General features: G+C 42.4%; 1 protein-coding gene across 2 annotated transcripts in view; it reads left to right on the forward strand.

Moving 5' to 3' along the window:
• The first annotated feature begins 346 nt into the window (after positions 1-346).
• FKBP1B (FKBP prolyl isomerase 1B) overlaps positions 347-21490 on the forward strand; it is a 45495-nt gene continuing 24351 nt past the window's right edge. Inside the window, exons 1-2 of one of the 2 annotated variants that reach the window (XM_051810901.1) lie at positions 348-516; positions 3637-3684. In XM_051810901.1, coding sequence (XP_051666861.1) covers positions 480-516; positions 3637-3684 — 85 coding nt within the window. In that variant the 5' untranslated portion in view covers positions 348-479. Of the gene's footprint in view, positions 517-3636; positions 3685-21490 lie in introns of both variants that reach the window. The other variant, XM_051810910.1, reaches the window with a different exon arrangement.

A 21490-nucleotide genomic window follows, 5' to 3' on the forward strand; every position in this document is an offset into this window, starting at 1 on the left:
GCTGTGCAGCGGTACCGCACCGCTACCCCCTGAGCCTTCTTGCCGCTCGGACCCCGCACAGGCACGGTCAGATGGAGGGGGGGAACGACGCCGAAACCCCCAGGGGAGCCCCCACTAAAGCGAGCCCTGGCCGGGGGATGGCAGCGGCATCCCCCGCACAGCCGCGGGGTGCGGGGCGATGCGGACGGGCGGACCACCCGCCGCAGGGCGCTCCTCGTTCCCCTGTGCCCCGTGTGCCCGGAACGGGGGCGGGCGGCCCCCTCCTCTCCCTTCCCCGCCCCTCCCCGCCCCTGCTCCGCATTGGCTGCGGGCGCTGACGGGCAGCTGGGGCGGCCCCTGCCCGCGGCCGCCCAGGGGCACTGCCCGTACTGGGGGTCCGGCCGCGCCGGGGAGCGGGGCCGAGCCGAGCCGAGCCGGGCTGAGCTAAGCTGAGCTGAGCTGAGCTGAGCTGAGCGGAGCCGAACGGAGCCGGTGCCGCCATGGGGGTGGAGATCGAGACCATCTCTCCGGGAGACGGTACGGGGCCGTGCGGGAGCAGCCCTGCGGCGCGGGGCCGGCGGGGCACGGGGGCTCCGGGAGCGGGGAGCCGCGGAGCGAGGGGACAGCGGGGCGGGAGGGGAGGGGAAGGGAGGGGAGGCACGGCCACCCCCGCAGCCCCGCAACCCCGCGGGCACGAACCCCCGGTGCGGGAGTGGCGCGGCGGGGGCGGCGAGGCGGCCGGGGTTTCTGTGGCATCCGCCGACAGCTGCACAGCCCGAGCGCGGGGTCAGCGCCGCCGGGGAGCCCAAACTTTCCCCGGTGGCGAGCCTGACCTCGCCGGGACCACCGTCCGCCAGTGCCAGCATCCCCCCAGCGTGGCACCGCCGCCTCCCGGTCCAGCGTGGGATGCTGGCGAGGGCTGAGGTCCAGCCCGGGTGGCAGTCACTCATCTCTCCTTGGCACAAGCTCGCCTTTCCAGAGCCAATTCGTGGTATTCTGCTCGTCTATGGGATTATAATATAATTTCATAAGGGTTTTGGGTTTTTTTTTTGTTGTTTGTTTGTTTGTTTTTAAGAGGATATAATTTCTAACATACATATGTGTCTATATAATAGACCAAGTTCACCCTTGGGTGATATACAATGAATACTGCATCAAAGTTGATCACACCTTAAGTTTCTTGCCCCAATATTGATCCTTTCTTTATGTATGCTTTTAAATTTGCTTCTCTCTCTATGCTGTTTAGCTCTAGGGATTGAATTCTTCTCTTGGTTGCACAGATGTAAAAGCTGAATGGTTATGTGGATATAAGTAATGGTGCTGGGTTGAGAGTAGGAAGGAGGGTGGAACTTAATCTCACAGTGGTACTTTCTAGCTATTAAATAGATCAAGGCTGTCTTTGTAAGCAATATGCTATTCCAAATAAGGTTATATGGATTAGTTCTCTTGGTTGCAAGTCTTAATCAAAATCATCTGACTTTAAGCACTGTCTTAAACCACAGCGAGTCAGTGGTCTTGCAAATCTCTGCTTCTAATTCAGCTTTGATGTGAAATTATGTAGCTTTGTTGGCTTTGCTGGTGGTATACTCACACAGCAGAGTATGTGTCCATGACAGTGCTTTTCTCAGATCTCTGTATAATAATACATCATTTGAATAATACCTGTTTTACGAAGGGTAGGATTCATCTCACCTAACTTTTCTCTGGTTAGCTGGCTAGTCTAAAGCAGCCTTCTCGATTTTCTCTGTGGTCAGCTCCAGAGAATGATTCGTCTTGGCTCTCTCTGGATAGGCTGGCTTTCTCTCAAAGCACTGCTAATTCTCTGCTGTCAATGGAGGAAGCCCAGGAGACTGGCATATGATAGTTGCCTGTGTTGTAGATGGCTGAATTTAAAAGAGATGAATCCCACTGTAGCATGCCATGGTGCCCTAACTGGACACCTATTGCACTGCATTTTGTGCAACTCATAGCTAGAGATATTCCTGCCAGCAGAGCTGATGAAGGAGGCTGTTCATGTGGTGCTTGGAAACACCATCTTCTCAATTTAATGCTGTAAATGTTTTTAACTTGCATTAGCCTGTCCTCCTGCCATTTACTGCTTGTGTGCTTTTGGCATGTAAGCCCTGAGGCTGTAGCTTGTGTGTTACTTGTTGGTTTATACCCTGTGAAGTGCCCTGTAATGCATAACTTGTTATCGTGTTAATTCTGACTAAAGAACCCAGAAAGCTGACTAAGATATGAGCTTCAGTTTCAGCTAAAGGATTGTCCAGTTCCAACACCCTGCCATGAACAGGGACACCTTCCACTAGACCAGGTTGCTCCAAGCCCCGTCCAACCTGGCCTTGAACACTTCCAGGTATGGGGCATCCACAACTTCTCTGGGCAACCTACGTAAATCCCCAGTTTTTAGCTTTCTGTCAAGGATGTTCCTTAATAATTGGTCTCGCTGATGCTTTATGAACCTGGGCATTCCCCTGGCCAACCTTGAGAAATCAAGATTAGCGGCTTTAATACACCATTGGCACTAATTGAGCCTGGAAAATCATTCCTTAGCTTTTAGTGCCTTTGGCAGTACCTAAAACAGGTAAAATGGGAATGGTAATTTCATTTCCAGTGTCAAGCAAATAATTTAAGCCTTTTTTCCTTTCAGTATGAACATTTTAGGAGGAGCTACCAGGCTCTTACAAGAATTCAGTGTATTACTGCTTTACTGTTGCCCGATGCTACAAAATTAAACTGCCTTTGTATATGAAAATTTGTGTAAAACCCATTCCTGCTAATTAAAGATGCCCTTATGGAGCTGTCATGAGTGAAAGACATTAGAGATGTGAATACAAATGTATTTTTTCACGATCGTAGACTAATACTTTATTTAAAAAACCATAGCAAAAGCATTCTGAGAATTTTAATGTTATAATCCATGAAGTTTTGACTGTCCTTTTGCACTTACAGAATGTAAATGTATATAAAATGCAGATATGTAGGGAAAATTATGTAAGGAAAATAGTATTTGGTCAAAGAGCTATACAGAAGCCAAACTGGGACCTTCTAACCTAAAGCATCCCATTCCAGTCTTGCATATTAGTGATTTGATAACACACAGTCATAGAATCATGGAATTGTTAATTGAAAAGACCTTTAAGATCATCATGTCCAGTCGTCAACCCAGCACCACCACCACATTCAACATTAAACCATGTTCTCAAGTGCCACATCCACATGTTTTTCAAACTTCTAGGAATGGTGACTCCACCACATCCCTGGGCAGTCAGTTCCAATGCTTTGCAACCCTTTCTGTGAAGACATGTTTCCCAATATCTAATCTAAACCTCCCCTGGTGCAACTTGAGATCATTTTCCCTCATCCTGTCACTTGTTACCTGGGAGAAGAGGCTAATTCCAACTCCCTACCATCTCTTTGGCAATAAGGTCTTCCCTGAACCTCCTTTTGTCCAGGCTAAACACCCCCAATTCCCTCAGCTGCTCCTCATCAGACTTGTGCTCCAAGTTGTATGAGGATCTGACAGCTGTCAGATATCCTGAAGTAACCAAGTGGCTAATACCAAATCTCAGTCCAGCATTTTCCTCTTGAAAGATAAACCTGCCTAGCCAGATCAATCAGAAAAGATAAAAGAATAACCTTTTATAATTTCAACAGGACGGACATTTCCAAAGAAGGGTCAGACGTGTGTGGTGCACTACACAGGTAAGGCATGTTCTGAATATTCTTGTGATACCAATTGCCTTGCATTCAAGAGTGATTTCCCATTTCAGATGTTTGATGTATTTTTTGCTTTGTTCTGTCACTCATAATCCATTGGATAGTGTTCAGATGGATTTCCTGAGTATTTCACTTCTAGGTGAGCTGTTCAGGCTACAGTACCTAGATGTGCCTGCTGGTAGATTTGCCATGGATAGCATTCAATGGTGAGAGGTTTGCAGATGAAGCTGCAGACCTGATTCATTAGGCCATTTTACTAGCTAATGAAATCGAGCATGAAACAGTCAAAATGCTGGGTTCATATTTTTCCAGCCTCTGATCTTGATACAGACAATTAAAGATTGTATATATCTTAAAAGCATGTGTCTGTGCATTGGCAGTAAAATTCATTCCAGATTGAAGAGATCAATACAAGGTCTATTTAACACTTGCTTTATGGACTTGTATGAATCTTAAGTGGTGAGCTGGTTAATGGAGCTGTTTATGCTGCACCTTTGCTCAGAGGGAAATTGTCCTTTAAATCAGTTTATAAGGTTATGCTTTGTATGTAGTTATATAAGTTGTCAAAGGGATATGAAAGTCTCTGCAGTCTGAGCCCCCAGCTGGGAAGTTCACATCAAGAGCTTCCATTCCACGTGGTCTTTTCCTTAAGAAGTCAACATGTAGGTGATGGGGGGATTGACAGCTCCTGATCTGGGCCTAGATCTGTGAGGTTGTGTTTTCCTCTAGCATTCAGGATGACAGGAAAGTTCTCACTGGCAATTGTTGCTTTCCTGCACTTTTGTACTTGCTTCTGTAGCTTACAGCTGGAGCAAGATGGGAACATTTTCCAGTAAATATAACTAATGAAGTAAACTGATTTGTATTTTCAGTAAGCTTTTTTATATAATTTAATAATATCACCATTCAGGAGGTTACATGAGAGTTAATACACTGGCATGGCGTGTAGATTTTCTGGGTATAAGCTCCTGTACATTTATATATTTAGAGTATTTTAATCTGATGAGGATTTCTAGTTTGAATTAGAAGAAGTTAAACACATGGGTCTCCCATGCCAGTCTCAGCTCTTACAGACATTTCTCTCTAACTTAGATCTGAAAATAGATGTTTTGAAATTATTTTTGTGAAGATGCTGGAAGATATGTTTCTGTTCCTGTCCAAACTTCAAAAGGTTTTATGAAACAAAATTGTCACCTCCCACCCCTAGTTAGTTCAAGATGAATTTAAATGTCAGAACTGAAATAGGCAAAAAAAATTTGAGCCTGGTGGCTCCCACAAAGCACAGTTTTTCCAGATAACTTCAGGGAAAGTGTGAATGGTAAATGTGAAAAGATAAGAGACTGTGTACTCTTATTGATATTAGATACCATCCTAGATGAGGCTGTCGTGAGCTGGCTTTGACATAAAAGACTTTATAAAAACTCATTAAATCAATCTCCAGTGTAAACGGTGCTTCCTTCATATGTGTTACTGTTGGTACTGTGCAACCTCTCTTAACTCCCAGATTAGAACAGATACCAGGAAAAGCTCATCCTCTCAGTTCCACAGCTGGTGCAGTGTCAGAGCAGTGTTTGGTGGTGATGTTTTCGAAGAGAACCCATGGTTAGTGGATAATGTGTTTTCTTCCAGTGGTCTATGAAGTCTGTGGGTAAGATGGCATATGAATGCCAAATTTTAATTTAAAACTATTTGATCAGAATACAATATAGCTTCTTTTCATACTGATGAGATTCTGGGTATGCCTGGTATTTATCTTGGAATGACCTCTGTCTTATTTGTGTGATCTTGTTAGGCTTCACTGTATTAATGCTTAACCTCACCACACTCCTGTGAGTCCTGCTTTAGGAACTGAGTACCTAAGTTACGGGGAAGTCTGCAGAGATATCGAGAACGTCTGTCTTGACACTTAAAATGGGAGTTAGGAAAAACTATGACACCTAAGAGCAAGGAAATGATCCAGAAATCCTGCTTTTCAGAGCTGCATAATATTGGGAGCATGCACAGCTCTCAAGTTGTCTCCCTGTTCAGCCGGTCACTCTGGAGCTCGGCACAGATACCTGTAAGGAGGTGTTGTGTTCTTGGAAGTAAAGGAACCATGCACTGACTGGACTCCATCAAGATCTAGGGATCATTTGGATCCCCATGAAAGCCTGACCTCACTGGGGTGCTCAGAGCACAGCTCTGAATCCAGCATCAAGCGCAGAAGAGATGGCCCCCTTCAGTCAAAAACACAGCCTGTGGGAGCTCACTAGTGTAATAACTGAACAGTTGTTTCAGACGTGCCAAACCTACCTTCCCTTGGCTTTTCCAGCAGAAGAGGCTCATAGCTCTTTTTACCGTGTCCTGAACTGCAACTATTATGTTTTGGGGAGAAGAAAGCTGAAATTTCCCACTCCCTCCAGTTTAGCTTAGGACATTCAGCAGTGAGGAATGCAAGAGCCATGGGCAAGGAGAGGAGCAGGCGAGAGGGGGAGTAATTGATGCAGGCACTCATGCAGGAATATGGAAGGAGATGTAGTCCAGTGTCTGTCTTCAGGACTTAATTCCATACTTTTTAATCCACTGATTTTCCCATGTGGTGGTGCCCAGCCTTGACAGCTGGGCAGGCCATGCAACTTCTTGCAGTGGCTGTTCTGCTCTTACACCAACACACACACACTGTGGTGGCACAGCTCCTTGGCACAAACGTGGTTGGTTCCGTGGTTCCCAGAAAGGCTAGTTTTCTGTGTGTGCATAGAAATAACATTGCCTGTCCACTAATTATTCCTGTCTTGAAGGAGAGGAGAGGCCAGAATGAGCTTTCTTCTGCCAGAGCAAGTTATGAATCTCCAGTGAGGAGTGGGCTGTGGGCTCTGTTTTGTCTTATTTTCCCATCTTCCATTCCTCTCATAGATGTGCATTTACCCTGTAATAGGGAGTGATGTCAGAGAGCATGGACATGAGGGGACTGCTGGTGCTACAGGAGAAAAAGGCCCGTAGCTTGCTTCCATTTTTTAGGAAGTCTGCCATCCTGGCAGTCCATGCAGGAAAAGCCCAGAGAGGACCAAAGGCCAGGACCCTAGATGGTTGGCAGAACTTCAGAGTTCTGTCTGCTCATCATCCAGGATCTTATGAATCATCACCAAGGTAGGAATTCAGCAGGGTAGTTTCTAGTCTGATGACCCTACATGTTCTGGAGGAGTGGGAAGTGAGAACTGGAATCTCCTCAAGATGGAGGAGAACTGTGATTGAGTTTTACACTTCTGCTGTCAGAGCTCCAGCTATTAGGCTGTTACATGTGGCAGCTTTTCCTCTTTCTCTCCTTGTTAAACTGGATGCATAATCTCAGGAGCAGACTTTGTGGTCTGATTCCCAAAGGCATTGGTGATGCCTTACAGGACAGACCTAAGTTCCAGTGGCAGCAGGAGTTAAGGTGCAACCTCACTAGGGAGCAGTTTAGAAGGGACCTCTTAGTTTAAGCAAATTATTTTTAATTCTTTTATTTTTTTTCCCTAAGGAGTAATTCTCAGCTGCTTTACAATTAGAGTAGGATTTTTGGATTACCCTTCAGAAGTACCCAATTGCCCTTTGATAAGATGCCTTAGTGCCTGACTTTGGTCCTGTAAATCACCTGCTAATTTTTCAGCTTTGCAGGGCCTGAGTTGAGTACACAAATAGATGTTCCAGATCATTGCAGAAGATTAGATAGGAGGACTGTGATATAACATGAAACCGAGTTTCAGTCTTAGGATATGATGAAAAAACATGATCAGATTCCTGTAGGCTTATCTTTGTTAAGAAATATAACAAATTTCTTCTTAGCATCCGCATGTATGTCGAGTCTCAAAAGTTACCTGACACAATATTTCAGTAATGGGATTAATAGATAAGGCAGTGCAAATACATTTGCAGCAGCGCTGGTTTATGTCTTGTTTTTTGTCAGAGATTTCATTGAGCAAGCTTCTGGAAGCCTTTGGCAATCTGCTTACTCCTTCTGTTTTCCATCTGCAAAATGATAGTTGTACTTTGTCTGCCTCATGTAGAGAGATTGCAGGGAATTTGAGATATGAACTGCCTCCTTCTTCATGCCTAATGTAATGGCAATGGAGCAGTGCATAAACGGAATTGAGGCATTTTCTGCAGTTTTGTTTCCTGTGATTTAAATTTGTTGACTCTGGCAACAGAAATTATCAGTGCAGAAATTTCAAATATTTATGAAGGTGATGCAAAATGTGACTTTCTGTTAGAAATGCCCTTTAAACAAAACCTTTACTGAGGTTGGGAATGCTCTGTCTGGAGGCTGTCAGGTAAAACCTGCACTCCAAGAGGCTGAATCCCATTCCTGACCCTCCTGCTGGATGATGGTGTGCCCTCACACAAGCTTTGTGTGTACTGAATCCAAATCTGCTCATGATAGTGTGAAGGCAGTTTTTTTTCTGAGTTATTCAGAGTAGATATTCTCTTGCGTGGGCCCACGTAGCTTGTGGCAGAGCTGAATTCTTAACCTCTTCATCTTTCTCCTCAGTCACCTGTAAAACTCTGATAATAATACAATTACCCTTTTTAAGGAACTGCTGATACTTGTTGTCTGCTGGAACAGACCTATTTGAGTGAGAATATAAAGGCACAATAAATCATTAATTATTTATTAAACTGGACTTCTCTCAGAGAAGATTTTTCATAGACTTTTAGGCTAGGTCAATGCCCCCAAATATTGCATCAAATACATTTTCAATAGTATAGAATATTTCAATTGAAAGGGACCTAAAATGATCATCTCTTCCAACTTCCCGACGATATCAGGCTGACCAAAAGTTAAAGCATGTTGTTCAGGGCATTGTCCAAATGCCTCTTATACACTTTCGGGCACTGGGGGATTGACCACCTCTCCAGGAAGCCTGTTCCAGTGTTTGATCACTCTCTCAGTGAAGAAATGCTTCCTAATTTCCAGTCTATACCTCCCCTGGAGCAGCTTTGAACCATTCCCACATGTCCTGTCATTGGGTCCCAGGGAGCTCAGCACTTCCCTCTCGACTTCAATATTTCAATACTGAGAAGTTGATTTTTAATTATTTTTTTTAATGCTTAAAGTGAAATTCCTTATTGAAATAAATTAATACTAAGCCTTTTATATCAGCTGAGATGTACAAATTCATTCTGTTTTAGGAAGCAGGCTTTTATTTAAAGCAGAACAAATGATGATTAATTGTTCTTTTCCTAGTGGTCTGAGGACAAATTCATATCATCTTCTTTTCCCATATCTTGCCAGAATTACTTTATATTGTTTCTTCAGCTTTGGCCGTAGTGCTGTGTTGAGAGTTATGGTTGTGTCTGTGAAGTTGAAAGCTCTTTATATAACAAGATGCAGATGAACAGTAATTTATAGAATATGCTTGATTTATCATGATTAAAAAAACTCTTTTCCATTTAACACATAGAAATATAATGCAATTCCCTTGAAATAACCATTGCCAAAAAGAGAACAGATCTGCCTATTTTTCTTGAATCAAAATCAACCCAGTCTTAAGTGTATGTAGTAATAGCCAGAGATTTGTCTATACTGACATGCTCTCAGAAAGACTAACGTAAATTCAGAGTAACTTTGCAGACTGTCATATATTTGTGTGTGAGCATGACTGGATGTACCTTAGCTTTGTGTGAGAGCACTTTGTGCCAGGTGAGTAGAGGAGGAGGTTATTTCTCTGGTCCTGCTTTCAGGAACATCTGTACCACCTCAGTGGGAGCTCTGCATGTGTAGCTGAGAGGAAAATTGAACTAAGTAAGGCACTTAATCAAAATTCTTGGTCTCCAGGAAGCTGTCTAGCTGGGTTTGGAAGAGGATAGTGAACACTGCAATTAGAATCATCATTAATAAGAATTGTATTGTAACAGACATTATAATTGAGCCTTGATTTGTAGCCAGCTAAATCCTGCTTACCTAGAAGGAACTTAATTGTTTTATCAAGCATGTTTCCAAGATACATTATACCAGAAGACTGTGATGTCTGTCCATCTTTTGGTCAATGCCGGTTTTCTGTAATTTTTTTTACTTACTGCCCTGGTTTGTAAGAATGAAAGCCTTTTGCTTCTGCAGAGATCTCTGTGGCAAGCACTCACAAACGTCCTTTTTCTTTGGTGAATCATAACTGCAAAAAGTAGCTTTAGTCCTCTGTGAAGAATATAATCTTCTGATGCCCCTTAGAAACAATTTGCAAGTCTTAAAACTCTCTCAGTAAAATGAGTAAAATTCTCATCTTTGTTTATTTGTTATGATTGGTTATCCCTGGAAGTATTTTAACAGTGACTTCAGCCTGACAGTGATCAGAGTCCAGAAGCAAAAGTCTGAGCAGAAGAGATTTCTCCTATGCATTTTGGTGGCAGCTTAGTGACTGATTTCAGATATATTACTTACTCTTTCATTTTCTAAATTTGACAGAAAAGGGGGCTGTGCCTCTCAAAATTGTCATGAAATTAATGTTTGCAAGTGCTGTGAGACACTCTGTAAGAAGAAGCTATTGATGTGAAAAAGCAATTTGATGAATAAAAAGCTTCAGAGATTTGTAAGAAAAAAAGTAGCAGCTTCAGCAGTGGAGTGAGTGAGTTTAAATGGAACACACCAGATTGTTTCCTGATGGAAAAGGATCAGTGTAATAAACTGTAGCCTCAAGTTTCCCAGTTGTTCCTCCTTTGCTGCGTTGCTGTGTACGGTGCCCATCATTTCACTGAAGTCACTTGGGGTGTTAGATGCTATTTAATGCGGGTAAGTGAAGCAGAAAAGGATCTTCAAATTGTCCAATAGCATTTTTATTGGCAACCTCAACTGCAAAGCCATGGTTTGACTAAGATTTGGAAGTCTCTCCCCTCGAAAGTGCTCCCCGTGGCATTGAGATGTTATTTTGGACAGCTGCTGATGTGCTTTGAGCAAAGAAAGGGAAGACTTCAGGGTTACCTGTAAGCACTGTCTTATATTCGTTTGGGAAGAAGACAGGATGAGTTTCATTCTGGCAGAGTAAAGGAGATTATAAATAGATTTCTTCAAGATAGCATACACGGGCACTTTCTACCCCTGACAGAGACTTCTCTGTCAGCATGAGACATGCTGAGTGATTTGGTGACTGCTGGTTTGGATTTTGGAGCACTTCCTAACCTTTACAGGATTTCCTTTCATGGAGGGATTGTAGAATCATGCTCCCTTCCTATTGTGCATAGAAATGAAACTGCTAGCGAATAATTAAACTTCCTACTCTTACCTTACAAAAGTCTTAAAGAAGTGGATTCTAAGATATTAAAAAAAAAAAAGCTCACAAAGCAGATTATCTAAAGTACCGGGGAACTAATAGCCTCTGTTCATCAAGTTTTTAAAAGCTCAGAACCTATCCAAACCAGCATCATCTTTTAGAAAATTAGATTGCACCTTCAAAGTATTTTTGCTGGATACTCTTTGCACTTATTTTCAATGATCCCAGTGGGCCCTGCTTGCAGCTCATACCTGTATTTGAGGACAGACCTGAAAGATTTGCATCAATTCTTAATCATTAGAATTCCAGGTCCTTACAAGAATGACATCATTTTGTACTAACTTATGCCTCCCAAAGTCAAAGAATTGTTGAAAAAACTGTGCAGTGAATAGAATTTTTTAGTGTAAAATGTACAAATAGTTACTACATCAGCCAAATGAGGAACTCTTATCAGCTGGCACCAGTGATAGGTTTGTCTCCCTTTATTGACAAAATAGAACTAACATCGTTGTATTTACCTAACTAAGAAGTCTAAATTGAGAGCCTGGTTACCTTAGGTTACCTAAATAATTAGCCTGTGGATACCTCTCTCTCTCTGTTGATTAGATAAAGAGCTTAATACGGTTCCTAAGTCAGGCAGCTCAGATAGGCAGGGTACGTGGAGGGGGGAATGTTTTCCTCCTCAGACACCACGCGGTGTCATCCCTCTGCAGTGGAAACACAGCAGGTATTTATGTAACACACCACATTTCAGGTGTCTTACCCGAGCAGGTGCTGTGTGGCCAGAGATATCTACAGGCTTGTGATCTTCAGAGCTCAGTGTGTAGGTCTGAGTGCTGCAGGGGTGTGTGGGGGAGATCCCTGGGGAGGACATGGCTGGTTTTTTGGCACTGGGAAGCAGCTGAGCCGGCGGCCCCGGAGGACGCACGTTCCGCTGCGGGAGGAGTTGTCGTTGGCAGGAGTTCTGCTGAGTCTTGCTGAACCAGGGCCAGGGGGCTTCTGGGGGCTTCATATTGAAAGCAACGTCTCTCAATTGAGACATATTATTTACCTTTAGTTACTCAAGGGCATCGTAAATCTTCCTCAATTTTTTTTTTCCACAAGACTGCTGGCTGCAGAAGTTTGGGCTCCCTTGCACATCATTCAGTGTGAGGGATCTTAAATGTTGTAGCCATGGTGTCATCAGGCAGAACCAGTAGGTCTTTGTAGCTGAGGCAGCATATCTGTGCACTTTGGCGGTGCAGTCCTTTATCTCACATTCAACACCCTGGGTCTTCTAAAACTCTGTTACAGCAGTGGTTATGAGGCAAATTTGATTTGTAACCCTCCCTCTGTCTCTGCTTACGGTATCCCAAGTCTGATTTCTCCTTTCAAGCCTTTTGCATTGAATCCTGCATAGTTATTTGGTTCTTCGTTGTCTCTTGCTGCTCTAATTCACCTCCCTTTGCACATCAAATGATGTGACTACCTTGATTTAGTAAGAGTGTCTTCTCTTACTCTGTTCTCAGTGAGAAATTGAAGACTTTTGTTTTGTTAAGGGTGGTTTCCTGTTGGACAGAGGAAAAACTTAATTAGTTCATTTTCCAGTCAGTGACTGCTACAAAAAAATACACTCCTGGATGCATTGATTTATCTAGTTTTTAATGACCAAAGTGAAAATGCTATTTTGCTACTTCCTAACTGCTTAAAATTGCTGCTGTTGCAACATTAAAAGCAGCAGCTTTCTGTTGAAATTCTTTACACTGCATTAGGAAAAAAACTAAACCCAAACCCAAACCAATTAATTTCATTGTACTACTATATAGGGATTGTAGTTAGGGGAACTTATATTTTTGTTCTCTTCTGTGGATAAATTTCTGTTTGTGCTAAAAGCAGTGATACTCAAGAAGAGAGGAGTGCCTTATACTTTGGCAGGTGAAATCCAGCCATATCTAGGGCACATAAAAGAAAATAGAAGGTGAGTCACACAGTGGACAAGTTCCTGAGGCATCATCATCAAGTGTTGCCATTTCCAGACTGGAATGTACAATTTTCAGCCTGAAGAATTGAAGTAAATTTTTGTTGTTGTGAGAGCTGTAATTTTGGTGAAAAAGCCTTTCCCACAAGTCTTATTTTGAATGTTAAGGATCTGAGACTGAAATTCACCGTCAAGCTGCCAACTCTGTATCTATATCATAGATCATGGGTTGGAGGGGACCTTAAAGATCATTTCATTCCAATCCCTCTGCAATGGGCAGAGACACCTTCCACTAGACCAGCTCAAAGCCCCATCCAGCCTGGCCTTGAACACTTGTGTGGATGTGGGACTTCCACAACTTCTCTGGTCGACCTGTGCCAGTGCCTCACCACCGTCACAGTAAAGAGTTTCTTCCTTACATCTAATCTAAGCCTACTTTCTTTCAGTATAAAACTGTTGCTCTTTATCTTGTCAATATAGACCCTAGCAAAAAGTCTCTCTCCATCTTTCTCATAAGCCCCCCTTAATTATTGAAACTCCACAGTTTCTTCTCCAGGCTGAACAACTCCAACTGTGTCAGCCTGTCTTCAGAGGAGACGTGCTCCAGCCCTCTGACCTTTTCCATGGCCTCCTCTTCATCCACTCTAACAGGTCCACATCTTTCCTGTACTGAGGACCACAGAATGGATGCAGGACTCCATCCAGTTGGGAACTTGTGAAGGTACTGAGGGAGAATCACCTCCCTCGACCTGCTGGTCACACAGGATACGACTGGGTTTCTGGGCTGCAAGTGCACAATTACAGGTCATGTCCAGCTTTTTATTCATCAGTGCCTCCAAAGCTTCTCTGTAGGACTCCATAGGCCATTCACAGAGAGGAACAATCTTTTCTGCAGTGTCATGCTGAAACACCTGACCTTGGCTTGGGCTTGAGATCATTCTCTGAAAGTGTCTCTCCATTGAGGAGAGCACGAACTGCTCCTCTGTCATGCTGCCTGTGTGACTAGCTCCCCACACCCTTGTGTCCACAGTGGCCAGCTGGCAACAACTCTGGAAAAGCTATGGCTGTGTCTGTCCCACTCTGCCAGGGGCGTTTCTGGAGTGCACAGACAGCCCCATTGATAGTGTCCAGTTTATTCTGCCCTTTGAGTTTCTTCTGCCGTCATTTGCACCTTGTCTTCAGTCCAGTGAATAGCAGGGACAGGTTCAGACGCTTCCCTAGGTCAGTCAGCAGTGCTCCTGCACAGCACAGCTGAGGGCTATCATCTGATGTGGGCTGAGCCCGTTTCGTCATGTCCTACCTTTTCCTGGCTGGAACTCAAAAGTCCTGACCTTTTATGTTTGAACACTGGGGACTTCCAGAGCCCATAACTATTAGCAGAGATGTTGAAAAAGCATTGGTACAAAGTGGAAATGCCTCATTAAAAAATGATCCTTACCTGTGCCATTAAGACTTGTTCTATGTGAAACCATTTATATAGCTCATCTCATTTTCAACATAGTTTTGCGATTCCTGGCTGGGAGTGTGGGAGTTTTAAATGTATATGAGTCAGTTGCAAATTCGGAGTTGATACAGTCATGAAGAACTGCCATCATTAATCCTCTGTGGGCAACTTAAAAAGCTGAATCTGATCAAAGTGCTACACACTTCATTCATAAATCCCTTTGGAAAAGGAAAAGCTTTTGTTTGTTTACTCCTCTTTAAATGACAGGGACATTCAGAAGAGAAATACTTTGTCCAGGGAACACAGCAAGCCTCTAAGAAAGCTGAGGTTAGAAATTCACGTGCTTTTAAGTTCTTCATGTATTATATTTATCTATCTACTTATCTATTACATTACCTCTCTATACATATTATATATAGGCTATGTCAACTCTGTGAAAAAGCTGTTTCTTTTTTTCCAGACCTCAAGAGTGTTCACCTTTTTAGAACAAACTATTTAAATTAAGATAAATGGTGGAAGATCATGATGTACTTTAGTTTTTATTAGGTTTTCTGTCTTTCTCTAACCAATCCTGATTTGATTGGTTATATAAGCATTGTAAACAGAATAAGGGCTCAGTCCTTCTCTGCTGTAAAGAATAGGGGATTTCATTGTAATGATTTGTTGTATTTTAATAAAGTAACTAAAGCTTGCAATAGATTGCAATACCTACCCTAAAACTGCAGAGCAATTTCTGAAGTGCTTTGCTAAGACTTGCTATCATAGCACATTCAAAGCTCCTCTTTGGATGCAAAAGTTTCTAAAGCATTTGGGAAAAGAATATGAAACAAGGTAGGCTGAACCTGAGAGAGCTCGGAGCTATAAACACAGAGGCCAGAGGGGTTGGAAAGCTGAGAAATGATTTGCCTCGCAGCAAAAGAGCAATAAAATCTTGGGCTGGGATTTTTCCCTGCATGAGCATGGGAAGAAACATTGACTGATTGCAAAGCTCCTCCATTCTGTAATGGAGTTACACAACCTGTAATCTTTCTATTATTTAGTCTGTCACTGTAGGACTGGCCCATTTGTAGGCTACAAAGCGTTTAAATGCTGACAGCTGTATTAGGCAGTAAGGGACATGGTTGGCCATTGTGTTTATGGAGGGCAGCAAGATAAGAATAGCTCCCAGCCTTCAGTGCTTGCCACATTTTCTTCAGGTTTCAGACACCTCTGTACATTTTGTGGACAGGTAGTTGTGTTGAAATGCAGGGAGCACCAGGGCAATAGTTATCTTAGCTCTTCTTTTTCCCTTGAGAAGCTGATGTACAATACAGGCCAAGAGGGTGTCAGCTGATAGAAGTCAGACAAATGTGAAGTGTTCTCTGGATTTGGAGCTTGCCATCTGAGAGGGACCGGACATTGTCTGGCAGCACATGAATGAATGACTGAATGAATGAATGAATGAATATCCCCAATGTTCCCTTCCTCTGCACCCTCCTGTTGGTCTCTTACTATGCATGGGACCACCCTTCTCCTAGTTTTTCTTCAATGGTTCAACAAGTTGTAATAGCCTCTTAGAAGAATTTTCTGGTCTGTTTGTTTAGTCACATGCATGTTTTATTACAGTTTTCAGTGTTAGTCATTTCACAGCTCCTAAGCATGTTCTAGAAGTACATTAAGTGACGGGGCTTGTTTTCTGGCTGCTCCCTCAGATGAAGCAATGGAGAGTTTTAACACATCCAGAAGAACACGTGAGTGCAGCCTGCATTTGAAAATGTTTCATAATTGCTGGTCACAGTCATTGAAGGTGCTACAGTGTGAATAGGTAGGGCTGAAACAGGGGATGTAGGGATGTCCCCAGGTATTTCCTCTAGCCTCTGTCCCATTTGAAGAAATGTTGCAGTGGCTGCACTGTGAACTGGGCTGAAAATCTGACATGAAAGAAAAAAAAGTCGGAGGAGGAGGAGGGAAGAAGTGGTTGTGAGGGATGGCAGGACAACAGGATGGAAGTGCAGGGTGATGGAAAGAGCAACAACCACGCTTGTGATCTGGCACTGCTGCAGGCCTGGGGTTTTGCAGTGATGTGTGGAGCCAAAACACTCCACACATCACATCTGGGTGGTTGTAGAGAAGAGAAAAGAAGATTTGTCTGTAGGAACAAGAGAAATATTTATTTCTGTTTCTTTCTCGTATTTCTGACCTGTCCAACTTCCCAGTAGTGCACAGGTTGGGGACCTTCCCATAGCACACTGTCAGTCTCTCCACTGCAATTATGCACTGGGACAAATGTCTCTTTTTAGTGTGTTCCATATGTATATTGCTGCTGTGGTGGGGACTGTCTAATCATGCTGTTACTTGTTTATATAAATGATCTCAGAATAAATTTGCTTGACTTTTTTTCTCTAAAAAAAAAAGAAGACAAAAAATTTCCTACTTGAATCTTGGGACTAAAGCCCAGTTTCCCAGTTTTTGGTGCACAGTTTTTTAATGGGTGGATGGACAATCATTCCAGGACTGAGGCTGTGGTTCACAATGGGAGCATTTTACCTTGAACAGGCAGACAAGTGTCTATACACAGGGAAAGAATTGTTGTTATTGATATGTTTATTAATAGAGTGTACATAACTTTGTTTAAAGGAAGTATTGTTGCCCTTGTACTGAGTGGTTGAAAATTTCAAGCCTTTCTAATCAGCTTCTTATCTGAAAATAAATCAATGTCACTAGCAAAGATAACTTCTGAGCATGATCTGCATAAACCCATCCCTGAGCAGGATTCATCAGAACTGCATTTGTTCCTCATGCAGGTAACAAGCACTACCAGGGTGAAGTATTTAAAGACCCCACCTTACCCTGAAATAGTGTCAATGCTGCACAAGATGATGGGCCTAATTTTTTCCCACCACAAAAGATTCATGGCTCTTGTATTTAAAAGTCAAAAAAAGGTTTTGCTGAACCTTCCTTTTTCTGTTCCTTGTGAAGCAGCATTTGCTAATCTATAAATGCTTCTTTTGGCTGAGATAAGTGAGGATGGACTTGATGGCTGACCCTGCATATGAGGAAGATACTCAGGACCTTTTCATGGGGAGAAGCCACAACCTATGCATGTTTTCTGCATGCTGTTTACCAGAGAGCTGGGGAAATAACTTAGAAAAAAGGTGAAATCAGCATAACAAATATTTTTTAAACTGTGGTACGTATCCTATACAACAGAATAGGGTATTAGCTCAAATATGGGATCAGCATTTATATATATTTAAAGTGGATTAGGGTGAATTTTTACAATTTGTTTTCCTGCTTTTGGATTTACTCTCATAAGACATCTCTTATATAGATGTATGTGTGCCGTGTACTCTTGAAGTATAAAGATCTTAGATCATAATGTTAAAAACTTCAGGTCAATGTGAGTGCAGGTTTTAATATTCAAAACATTTTAAAATAAATTCTGAATCTTGTTTTGTCTCAATATTGCAGTTCTGAAATGTATTATGTTGTGTTGTACCTTGTTCAGCTGGTCTTTCTCATCTGTGTTTTTGGTCAGTAGTGGCAAAATTCTGATTTGCGATAGCATAGAAATGGAACAGACTATTTCAGTTGGAAGAGACCTACAGTGATCATCTAATCCAACTACCTGACCACTTCAGGGCTGACCAAACATTACAGCTTGTTATTAAAGGCATTGTCCAAATGGCTCTTAAACACTGACAGGCAATTTTGGGGTTATGGATACAAAATCTTGTCAAGTTGGCTCTCTGGGTATAGGTATATGGATAATAATTCCAGAGGATCTTAAGGTTTTCCATCATGACCTGCAAGAAGTTCATGATACTTTGAATAAGAAACTTCAAAGAATACAAAATAAACATGCCAGTGGATATAAAACTGGATTTTTTGAGTAGAAGACTTTCCAGTAGACCTTAAAATGGACTGGTATCAGCCCCACTGTGAATTTTTGTCAATGGAGAAGGATATCAAGGTGATAAAAATTAACAGAGATATCCTAAATAATGGGTCTAATCCCATAGGTCATTGATACACAATAATATGGATCACTATGTCAAATGGTCACAAGTCAATAATACATTTCATCTTCCATAAAACCCTTCACAAACTTAGAGGTGGAAGAGCAAAGAATGATGCCTGTGCTTACAGATAAGAGGACTTTGTCATGTGAAGCAGTGACTTTGAAAAAAGACTTGGGGAGTGGTGACCATCAACTGAACACAAGCTCTGAGCTGTTCTTTAGCCAAAGAAGCTGACTGCAATCCATGAATATATGAACAGGAGCACTGAGGAGAAGGGAGGAGGGCCAGAGGCTTCACACTGCTGTATCAAAAGTAGTGTGCTCAGTTTTGTAGCCTACAATGCTGGCAAGAGACATGAGGGTGGTAGAAGTGCTGGGAGACCTTTCTGAACATAAAATGCTTAATTTATTCAGCAGAGGTTGAGGGATGGTTTGCTACTTACTTGGTGAATAAAGAATTGATAGGACAACTGAACTGATCTGTTAGTTCACCAAGATACATATAGATATCATAGCTGGAAAGGGAAACTTTACCTTAAAATAAGGAATATATTTGAACTGGCAATACTGATTTATAAATGAAAAAACTAATCAATAATTGCAGTCACTTCATTGCCCTGAGAAATCTTTAGATTGGCTCTAATTCAGACAGGAATTATTTAGTGAAAATCCTACAACTTGCATTAAAGTAGGAAGTGAGATGAAGAGATTGCAAGGATCACCTCTGGCATATAGGTGCATTAATTAGTAGTTTTGTCATGTATTTTGGAAGCTTTGGTTGCATTCTCATTCATGGTCTTTTCCTTATGTAAATTAGTCCTAGAGGTTTCAGTTCCTTCCTAGATTTATAGCTTTTAGGAGTCTGTTGGTAATTAGTCTGACTCCCCCCATAACAACATTTGAACTTGAACTCATTTGCTTCCCTAGGTTTAGTCATGGCAACTATTTTTCTCCTTGTGCATTTCATTTTCTTTGTGTGTCCATACCTTTGATACCTTTTCCTGTATAGATATGGATGGCAACTGCAAAATGCTGTCGATCAAAATGTTACCTGATTTTCTTTCTGGCTTTATGATGGTGAAATAAATTACAGCATCACAGGATGGGTCAGGTTGGAAGGGACTGCAGAGGGTCATCTGGTCCCACCTCCTTGGTCAAGCAGGGTCGTCCTTGAGCACATTGCACAGGATTGTGTCCAGGTGGCTCTTGAATATCTCCAGTGAGGGAGACTCTACATCCTCTCCAGGCAATCTGCTCTAGTGCTCGGTCACTGCACAGTAAAAAAGTTCTTTATATTCAGGTGGAACTTCCCATTCATCAGTTTCCACCTGTTGCCTCTATTGCTTGGCTCCACCAAGAAGATGTCCTGACATGGATGGAATTCACTGACACCAAAGGACAGTCAGCATTTTGTAGGAGGTGCTCTGTTCTGTGAAGAGCAAGCTGGTGCAGAGTTCTGGAACCATTTTTATCCACTGGCATTCTGATCACCAGCTTGAATTAGACATCTCTAGAACTGGTCACTTCTCAGAGAAGTAACAGAATCTTATTAAAGGCTGATTAAAAAAATGCTTAACCAATTATGGAATGTAGCATCACATTTCAAAGTCATTTTCTGTACTTATCTAGAGGCCTTAATTATGTTTTTAGACCACTTTGGTTGATACAATTTTTATTAGATAGCACTTATTGTATATGAAAACCAAGATAGCTGCATTGAAATGGATGGGGGTTTGACTTCAAGGTATGTCTTTGATGGGAGGATTACTGGGCAGAAACCTTGGATTAGTGCTGGGAATTTACCTAGGTAGCTGCAATGGCTCTTTCTGTGAAAATCAATGAGTATTAGAAATGCCCAGCAGAAGACAGCAGGATCTAGGAGAAACCTTTCCATGGGGACCTGCAATGCACAGAAACATTTGCAGCTCAGGAAGTTTGGCAAGCCAGTGTGCTGCTCAGGTTAACAAACACTGTTTGCATAAATCCCCTTGCAGTTATTGTGTCTCATTGAATAGACATCCCACTGCTTTGTTTTTCTTTAAAAACTTTATTTGACTGACTCTTCTGGAAAACCCTGCCTTATCAATGTAGTACAGGCAAAGCAAGTTCCTGTTTTCAGAAGTGGCCACTGGCCATTTGAAGCCCTGTCCCATCTTCAGCCCTGCCCTGTTTTGCAGCAGGGCTCTTTGACTCCGCTTCTGGCGTGTGCTCCTGCTCACAGGGCACGTGGTTGTGAGGTTCTCTGTGTCACACACGCATCAGAACTGTCTTGTGTTGCAGAAAAACGCTACATTGGCAAACAGCATTCACAGTTTGTGACTTAAGCATTCCTCAAGGAGACATCTGTGTATGGGAAAAATAAAAATAACCACTCTGGAAAGAACATGGAAAAATTCTCTACAGAGTGACTTTAAAATGAAATGATCCCATCTGAAAATATGATGTGTACCTAGCACGGAAGTTCACCTTTATTTTTAAGTCCTGCTAACACTGGAGGTGGTCTGGGGACAAATCCTGGGGTCACTGGGTGACTACACAGAAAGGTGCATGATTGGTTACGTGGCTGGGGCTGTGTGGACACAGCAGGATCCTGGGATTGCCTGCACATCCCTGGGAGGTGCACATGGCAGCGGCGCAGTCTGTGCATGGAGATACTGAGTGTCTTGGTACCTTTCCCAATGTAGGCCTGCATCATAGACATTACAAGGAATAACAGAGAAATGGATAGCATCTGTTATTGGTAAAATACAGCCTCATCCCATAGATGGTTTGGGTGTAAGGCTTTTCACTTGATTTTGTAACAGTTTTGTCCCATTAATTATAAAATGCTACCTGCTTTGTGTATTTTCTAACCCTACTGATCAAACAAAATACACAACAAAACCTTTGTGAAATCACAATTCTCTTGTCTGTTAATGTCACACAGCAAAAACTCCCAAATGCAAATCCACCTCTGGCCTTCATTTTGCTGATTTTTCTTCAAGTGTCTATTCATCATTATTTTCAATAGAACACAACTCTTCTTTACTTGTGTTGCAGTAACCCTTGGAGGTTTTCATCATGCTACTCACAACTGACATAATGAGGTTCATTTTATTGAGTGTATTTGGTCCCCTGTCCCCCAGTGCTTGTGATTCATCATTTCTTTTGTCAGTGAATAGTGAGATAATGAG

This window comes from Manacus candei, unplaced genomic scaffold (genome assembly GCF_025592945.1).
Source record: "Manacus candei isolate 608988 ecotype Guabito, Panama unplaced genomic scaffold, ASM2559294v1 h1tg000007l, whole genome shotgun sequence".
NCBI lineage: Eukaryota > Metazoa > Chordata > Aves > Passeriformes > Pipridae > Manacus > Manacus candei.